Below are 9,410 nucleotides of genomic sequence, written 5' to 3'. Positions count from 1 at the left end.
AGGAACACAACAAACTCCAAAGCACTTCACCTACAATTCAAGAAGCTCTCTCTCTATCTCGCTTCCTTCACCTTTAATTCAAAAGAATCTGATCCCTATATATTAAACAGAAAGGTCAAATACCTATGGATCAGACTAACGGTTCAGTTCACCAGAACGGCAAGATCGAAGCCATGTTGTGCGGTGGAGTAGAGAAGACAAAAGTGGCTGTGGCGGCGGATCCGTTGAACTGGGGTGCAGCAGCGGAACAGATGAAAGGGAGTCACTTGGATGAGTTGAAGAGGATGGTTGAGGAGTACCGCAGACCGGTGGTGAATCTCGGGGGAGAGACGCTAACAATCGGACAAGTCGCGGCGATCTCCACCGCAGGCGGAGGTGTTAAGGTTGAGCTAGCGGAGGCTTCGAGAGCTGGCGTGAAAGCTAGCAGTGATTGGGTTATGGAAAGTATGGGCAAAGGTACTGACAGTTACGGTGTCACCACCGGGTTTGGAGCGACCTCTCACCGGAGAACCAAAAACGGCACCGCATTGCAAACGGAACTCATCAGGTAATTAATCAAAATATTGTTAAATCAGGCATATTAATTACTAATTAATTAGAACACGCATGCAAGGAATGTGATCAAACACTAATTAATTTTCTCTTTTCCGTTTTATAAAATTGGTGTTGGAATCAGAAAATTAATAATTTAGTGGATAAATGGCAGAGATTATTTGGTTCGGTATAATTGTCACTGAATATAGTCACGAGGAATAGGTTTCTCTTTGCATGGCAAACACGTTGCTCGGTTAATCGGGTCGGGTTTAGGTCTAATTATTGTTTGTTTTATTTGTTTTTAATAAAATGTTATTTGGTTGTTCCGTTACAGATTTTTGAACGCCGGAATATTCGGTAACACGAAGGAGACATGCCACACGCTACCGGAATCCGCCACGAGAGCCGCCATGCTCGTCCGAGTCAACACTCTCCTCCAAGGATACTCCGGGATCCGATTCGAAATCCTCGAAGCGATCACCAGCTTCCTCAACCACAACATCTCTCCATCTCTCCCCCTCCGTGGAACCATAACCGCCTCCGGCGATCTCGTCCCCCTCTCCTACATCGCCGGCCTCCTCACCGGCCGTCCGAACTCCAAAGCCACAGGTCCCAACGGCGAATCCCTAACCGCCGAAGAGGCCTTCAAACAAGCCGGAATCGCTTCCGGATTCTTCGATCTACAACCCAAGGAAGGCTTAGCGCTCGTTAACGGCACGGCGGTTGGATCCGGCATGGCGTCGATGGTTCTATTCGAAGCGAACGTTCAATCGGTGTTAGCGGAGGTCTTATCCGCGATCTTCGCGGAGGTGATGAGCGGGAAGCCTGAGTTCACCGATCATCTAACGCACAGGCTGAAGCACCACCCCGGGCAAATCGAAGCGGCGGCGATCATGGAGCACATCCTCGACGGAAGCTCGTACATGAAGCTAGCGCAGAAGCTTCACGAGATGGATCCGTTACAAAAGCCGAAACAAGACCGTTACGCTCTCCGTACCTCTCCTCAGTGGCTCGGCCCTCAGATCGAAGTGATCCGTCACGCAACGAAGTCGATCGAGCGTGAGATCAACTCCGTTAACGATAATCCGTTGATCGATGTTTCTAGAAACAAAGCGATTCACGGTGGTAACTTCCAGGGGACTCCAATCGGAGTCTCCATGGATAACACTCGTTTAGCGATTGCTTCGATAGGGAAGCTCATGTTCGCTCAATTCTCGGAGCTTGTTAACGATTTCTACAACAACGGTCTTCCTTCGAATCTAACGGCTTCGAACAATCCAAGCTTGGATTACGGATTCAAAGGAGCTGAGATCGCTATGGCTTCGTATTGCTCTGAGCTTCAGTACTTGGCGAATCCAGTTACAAGCCATGTTCAATCAGCTGAGCAACATAACCAAGATGTGAACTCTTTGGGACTCATCTCGTCTCGCAAAACGTCAGAAGCTGTTGACATCCTCAAGCTTATGTCGACAACGTTCCTTGTGGCTATATGCCAAGCTGTTGATTTGAGACATCTTGAGGAGAATCTGAGACAAACGGTGAAGAACACAGTTTCTCAAGTGGCGAAGAAAGTTTTAACCACTGGAGTCAACGGTGAGCTGCATCCGTCGCGGTTCTGCGAGAAGGACTTGCTTAAGGTCGTTGATCGCGAGCAAGTGTTCACGTACGTGGATGATCCTTGTAGCGCTACGTACCCGTTGATGCAGAAACTGAGACAAGTTATTGTTGATCATGCTTTGTCTAACGGTGAGACTGAGAAGAACGCAGTGACTTCGATCTTTCAAAAGATCGGAGCTTTCGAGGAAGAGCTCAAGATGGTGCTCCCTAAAGAAGTGGATGCGGCTAGAGAGGCTTACGGTAACGGAACGGCGGCGATTCCGAACAGGATTAAGGAATGTCGGTCTTACCCGTTGTATAAGTTCGTGAGGGAAGAGCTTGGAACGAAGCTGTTGACCGGAGAAAAGGTTGTGTCTCCGGGAGAGGAGTTTGATAAGGTGTTCACTGCAATGTGTGAAGGTAAGATCATTGATCCGTTGATGGAGTGCCTCAAGGAATGGAACGGAGCTCCGATTCCGATATGCTAAGACATCATTCCTCTGTTTTTTTGTTGCTTTTACCTTTTTATATGTTTGAATTGAGTGTTTTATCAGTGAGTAATTGTAATGTGAATGGTGTCACTTTGTATGATATATATGAAAATCACGTGTAACTATTTGTGGATTCGACAGAGTTGACAAAAGAGTTAGATCAATACTTCTTATTTATTGTCTGGTAGTTTCAAAATGTACTTGCTCCTGGTCGTTTATATGACACAGAACAGAGGCAACCGTGTCTGAAACGTTTTGCTTTATGTCTCGTCTTGAAATGGTGCGAGAGAAAAAAACAATACTTTGTCAAAGTTTAGATGTTGTGACATTTGTAGATGTTTGCTTTTTCAGTGAATCTTGCTTATGCTTAACAATATTATTAATCATACTTAGTGAGGAAGTGTACACCATTATCTAAATCAATATTAGTTCTCTCTGGAAACATAGATCCACAGATGACAAACCAAAAATCAAATGAAAATATCTTCAATCTTACATGTACATGCCAATGCACTTCCTTTGATGCTGAGGAGCGCCACTGCAACGGACGACATCGAGGAAAGTGTTTTCATCGCATGGAATCCATAATCTTGATGTGTCAGAACTGAAATCATAAGCATCTTGAGCTTGATCAAGCAATGCCTTGAAGATTGGATGTTTAAGCAAACTCATCTTTATCACAAACCTCTTGTGATCATCACCCACATACACTACCAAATGTCCTCTTGGAACATCTTTAGGTATGGCTTCATTTTCCTTCTTGAACCCCCAAGCAACCTTCTCGCAACAACCCTCACAGAAAGACGAAGTACAAGGTATGACTATGGATTTGCTCTTCATGGTTTTCAATTTGTTTTCACATACTTTTATGAACTTGTTCTTCATTATTTTAGAATATAGAAGGAGATAGGTCAAATGAGAAGGATGAGTAGGAAAAGAGATTGTGTGGTGATGAGAAGTACAATGCTGAAGAACATGTGTATAAATAGATGATCGATTGTAGAGCTTAGATAGTAAAGAATCCATGGTCCATAGAGATATTAAATGTGATGTTTTTGTTATGAGATGGGCAAGTTTTTTATTTGATAAAATACATCACGAGGGGTTTAGATTATGATAATACTTTGCCATTTTGTTTTCACTCGTGCGGTTCCGTTATATTTGCTCATCAAACTGAAAAATCGTTCGAACGTGCACTGCATTATTACAGTTGCGATTATGATATGTTATTTTCACATTGGGATCAGAGTTGTGATTTCATGCATGGAGGCTTAGACCCCACAAAGGAAGAATAGTGTGAAGATAAGAGGTATGAAGAAGAGGGATGGGTTTAAAATTTTCTTGGACGAAGTGTGATCCTAAATTTATGAATCAAGGATTGTCTTCATTAGAAAGATAGTATACAAGATCTGATCTAGGCTCTAGTTTAAGTGACTTTGTTACAATACAATATATTTATATATGTTACTATGTTAGTATCCATTTTTTCAAATGCAATATCCATTTCATATTTTGAATATAACCTCAAGGGTGATGAGCATCTGAAAATTGATTATGATCAATATTGTCGAGTTGTGCTTACGATAATATTAATAAGCTATCTGTGTATGTAGGTCTGGTCTTTAATATCTAGGGTTTCGGGTGAAACGGTTATTTTGAGTGGAGTGCAAGTGTACATTCATAAAGAAGTGTCAATTTTTGCAGGGTCCAATATGATTGGGACACAGAACAGAGCCAGAACAGAGTACTTATTCATTATGATTCAGATTCATCCCCCCCCCCCCCCCCCCACCCGAAAATAGCTGAGTAAAAGAAGAGCAATCATTCCTTCTTACACATAAACTTTTGCAGATGCGCTTATGGTATGTTATTTTTAGGCGTAAAAGTACATAATCCGAAGTTAAACTCGTTTGACGTTGGAATAAAAGTTAGTTTTACTTTCAGACTTATCCTCTCAAGTCTATTTACGAAACTATATATTGTTTGTCTATAGTTCACTTTTCAATGTTTTATGATGATTGATTCTAATTCAAAACTGTTTAGATCATCAGTCTTTGAGCCGTAAAACTAAACATATCGCCACCATGCTGCTTAGAACAGAATAAGATCTTTTGTACTCCTCTGTGTGTTTTCTCATGCATTTTAAGTTTCAGTCATTAAAAAGAAAAAAGAAAAAGAGAGAGTATTTGGACCAGACCGAAGTGATATATCACTAGACCCGGGACGGGCTAAGCTGGTTTGAGATAAGAATGAGGGCCATTCTAAACTATAGCCTGGCTTCTTCTGCATGAAATTTATTGTGGGAACGTGAGGTTTTTCTGATATTATATGTCCTGTCTTTTGAGGTTCATACTTCTCACAAACAACTCATTTGATGACGACCTCCACATTTAATTTTAATGCACCAAATTTTAGCAAAAAAAAAAAACTCATTTGATGACCAAGAATGATTTATCAGGGTTAGGTTTTCTTTGATATAACGTCAAACATAACAAAGACACGTTATTATCAAGTTACATAGAGATGACTCTTTTTCTTCTTGTATTTGAAAGAAATCATAGTGCTGATAATAACTATATGAAGAGTTGTTTTGTTATCATTATGTTGAATAGGATTCTATTATACATCGAACATCTCCAACCCATAACACTATTTTAATGTTAAAACCACACTATTTTAATGTAATTTCAGCACTAAAAAAATTATTCTTCAACCATAACACCAAACGTCATACTAAAAACTATTTTATAATATTATATTTACTTATGTTTTTTTATCATTTATTTAATTATCTATTTTATTAATAAATTAAGTGAATAGTATTTTAGTGGGATGAATAGTGTTTTAGTGGGATGAATAGTATTTTAGTGTAGTGAATAGTATCACACCAAATTTGGTATGAAATTATAGTATTGCACTAATTAGTGTTGAGTTAAAAAAGATTTTTGTGTCAAAATCACACTAAAATAGTGTTTTGGAGTTAGTTACATAGAACACAATTGCCCGTGTGTATCTAACTACTGAGGCAGATAAGTAGGTACTTATGTCATACTCTATTGCTATTGCTCATCCAATAGCCATCGATTGACTAGCCACACTTGGGAACTGAATATAAGAGAAAATCTTAACCCTATTGCTCGTTTTGTTTGAAGAGTATACATATTTTGACTTTTATTATTTTGGGGGAAATATAGAAAAGAAACGGCCATGGATGAGCTAGGGAGCCATACCTTGTCACACCCACAATTATTTGATTTGACTTTCCCATGTGAGTTTACACAGTTACTAGCTGTCACTCTTTTACCCCGTGCCACTCTATGATTATATTACTATTGAGCACACTTTTTTTTTTGGTAATCTTGAGTACACAATTTTTTTTTGAGAAATAAAGTACACAAATTTGAGTACACAAATTTTCAAGCTCATTTCTGTATAGATCGTTTTTTTTTAACTTTCTGTATAGATCATGAAACATTTTTTTTTTGGACAAAAGATCGTGAAACATTTAGGTTTAAATATTAGAGCACTCACAATGACAAATCCTTAACAACAAATTATTATAATAATATGTGGGGTCCAAATATTTAAGAATCTGTGTCACAATTGTCTTTTGAAATCTCAATTTACGGATCTTTTTTCTGACTGCCTCTTCACTGTACGCGGGCTCCACCGTCACGTGAGAACCCGCGATTGGCCAATTTTTTATTTTTTTTTAATTCGAACGAAAAAAGAAAAAATAATAAAATATTCTAAAAGTTGTTGTTAAGGATTTGTTGTTGTTGGTGCTCTTAAGGATAACCCGACATTTGGTCGTAGAAGGGAATAAGGGACTCGCGAACGAACAAAGAACTCCGGTTGCTTCCATATTTCTATGATAAAAGATTACTAAACCAGCATGGTTTAGATTTTATTTTATTTTTGATTGACATGTATCTGGACCAAAGTCCAACTAATCTTTTAAGAGAGAGTATAGACGAGTAATCTGTCTTCGGGTTTGAAATGAAGTCTAAAGTATGATTACATGTCGTCTGATCCAAGCAAATGACAATTTAGATTTTAACATGATTTAAACCGACGGATTTAAGTCTTGTTCCAAATTCTTTTCTTACTATTAGTCTTTTAGACTACAACCGCATGGTTTAGATTTTATTTGGGAAAGTGAATTTATTGAGGTAAAAAAAAAAAATATATTGAGGTAATGATGAATTCCAAAACCTTTTTTGTTTACTGAAAAAGTAGAATTTCAAAAGGACCAAAACCTTTGAAGAAATGAAATGGTTATCCAGACGCTTACCTTGCACGACTCCGCCCTTGAGCTTTAGGAGATACTGTCTTCGCAAGTTCTGTATCCGAGAACGCGAGCAAAACAAGAATTTGTATATATTTATCTGCTAGTCCAAAATTTCTGAAAGGGTGGTGCACATCTGTTACAAAATAAAATATATGCTATTCAAACTCGCTACGTCGTGGGTGCATAATACGGCTACAACCATCTCTCCTAGCTTGTTTTTGTAGAATTTCACATACTAAATACATAATATCAACAAAATTACGGGTGCACGTGCCCACTCTCTTCATGCACTGTCTTCGCCATCGATCCGGACAAACTTCCCCTCGTCTTTTAGAGGCATTCAAGCAGAAAGTCTATCGTGCTTATTATGAACTTCATACAGGCCCAATAAGACCCAGTTATGATGGTTGCTTTGTTTGATTGATTTAGCTCTACCAAATCACTGTTGCGAGGGATTTAATTGCGATTGATCATTTAGCCATTAGCACGATGGGACTGCGATGCTAATTGCCATGTAGTGGGTTTAGAAAATTCCAAAGAAGAGACAGTTGTCTCAAATTTATTGCATGCTCTTGAGAGAAAAAGTAAAATAATTGAATGAATATCATCTTTAATTATTTGGATTTTTTTTTACTTTCGAGATGTTGTTACCATCCCATTACTTTGAATTTACGGAAACAAAATATTAATTTAAAATCAAGTGGTCCTGGTGGTAATTTTTTGTCATGAGTTTGATTCTTTGGGATTCGGCCCAAGTGGTCACCTCTGGTATTAATCAGAATGTATTTCAAATTCGGGTTAGACAGTGTGGTACGCTTTCGAGTTAATCCACTCCGTAGCACTAAGTGTGTTTCTCTCGGAGCTGACCGGATCAGCCGACAGGGCTTGTAAAAAAATTATTAATTTTAAATATCAGACGATGCACTGTAAATGGTGGAAGTTTCCTATTTGGGCAACTAACCAATTCTTCTTGTTGATTCTTATGCCTTCTCCACCACTTTAACGGTGGAACTTTCCTATTTGGACGAGTGGTGATTATTATTATATCATCGTCACAAGCCACAACAATAACAAACAATCACATCACTTAAAGGCTCATCAAATCAATCTTTTGTTTTGTCTTTTCCTAGTGGAACACACAGAACACTTGTAAGAAATTCCCATACTCCTAAACTTTACTTCTAATTTCTATAAAAGGACGACATATTGCAAGAAACAAAACAAAACAAAAACAAAAAGAAATGAAAATTCAGACAAGGCCTGTCCTGGTGGTGGTGGTGGTAATAATGGTGTTTATGAGCTCTTTTAATGTGGAGGGAGGCGGGAGAGGGATACACAGCCAAAATCAGAGACTTCACTATTTTCAAAAGGGTACAACCGTCATTCCATCAGCAAGAGGAGTAGACAACCACCATAACATTCCAAGACAAAACTATGATAACTGGGGTGGCAAGGGAGGAGACGGTGGTGGCGACGATGGAACCGGTTAGAAACACACAAGACAAGACATGACTGAGACAAGGAAGCGCCTAAGACATGTATGTCAGTATGTTTGTATATGTAAAGAGTCTGGTGTAGTTTCTGGCAATTATTGTGTGCTTTATGTGATGTCTCCTAAGTATATATGTGTTACTTTATAAGAGTGTTTATATATGTTATATGATGTATAAATGGCATTAAAACTCATATGAAATGAAACTATAAACAGGTTGTAGAAAAATCATGAGCAACACTACCATGACTTAATGACCCAACGATGTGCTTCTAGATCAATTGATATGGATTCTGACCGATATATATATTAGGTAACAGGATTCATTCAGTAACTTGCTTCACGGACCAAAATTAATTAAACCGAACACTCACCTTTCGACTGATACAATATGCTCAACATAACAGCTGAGTAACTTTTCAAGACGTCCAACGTGCCTTCAAACATGATAAACTTTCTCACAATATTCAAATGATATTTTACTATTCGACACACTATCGAATTTCATAACTTTAAATGTGTGTGTTTTTTGTAAGAAAAATTAAACATTCCTTTTTCAGCCAATAATGGTAACCGGTTAATGCGGCCTATACTGTTTGTTATTTTCCCTCTAGTCCATTGTTCATTACTCATGGGCCACAAAGAGAAGAAGTTTTCAGTAGAAACTTAACAGCCCCAAAGAGCATTTGCAATATTAACTTCGAGCCTACTAAGAGTTTGGTAAAGCCTTGAAGCCTATTTATGGGGAATAAACATAAAACTGCTAATTATTTGTAACCATGGAAGTAGTTATTAGTAGGAAGTTTGGAAGTAGAGAGTTTGTAGGATCCAGTAGAAATGCACTTATGGGAGCATTCATTCATCATAAAATTGGTTAGTTGAGTCAGGCGGAAAAAGAAGATACAGAACTTTTGTAAAAATAGAAACCTCACAACAACACTTCTTTGGAAATTCAGCTAAACAGTCCAATTATAAGGCAGCTGACCAAGCGGTTTCATACTATTCT

The 9,410-nt window shown here is 38.5% G+C and overlaps 2 protein-coding genes across 2 annotated transcripts; one reads left to right on the top strand and one right to left on the bottom strand.

The window, feature by feature from the left end:
- On the top strand, positions 1 to 2,746 carry LOC106382579 (phenylalanine ammonia-lyase 2). Its single transcript, NM_001316275.1, is given in 2 exon segments — positions 1 to 547; positions 869 to 2,746. Coding segments are annotated over 2 exon segments (2,172 nt in total). The 5' UTR covers positions 1 to 125; the 3' UTR covers positions 2,619 to 2,746.
- Positions 2,747 to 2,807: 61 nt separating this feature from the next.
- On the bottom strand, positions 2,808 to 4,389 carry LOC111208470 (auxin-responsive protein SAUR50). Its single transcript, XM_022707474.2, has one exon. It carries the CDS (start codon positions 3,645 to 3,647, stop codon positions 3,114 to 3,116), a length of 534 nt encoding a protein of 177 aa, XP_022563195.2. The 5' UTR covers positions 3,648 to 4,389; the 3' UTR covers positions 2,808 to 3,113.
- Positions 4,390 to 9,410: the final 5,021 nt, after the last annotated feature.

The sequence above is a fragment of the Brassica napus genome, chromosome C8 (assembly GCF_020379485.1).
Source record: "Brassica napus cultivar Da-Ae chromosome C8, Da-Ae, whole genome shotgun sequence".
In the NCBI taxonomy this organism is placed as follows: domain Eukaryota; kingdom Viridiplantae; phylum Streptophyta; class Magnoliopsida; order Brassicales; family Brassicaceae; genus Brassica; species Brassica napus.
Note: the sequence above shows the minus strand (reverse complement) of the source record. Positions and strands in the feature narration are given on the sequence as shown.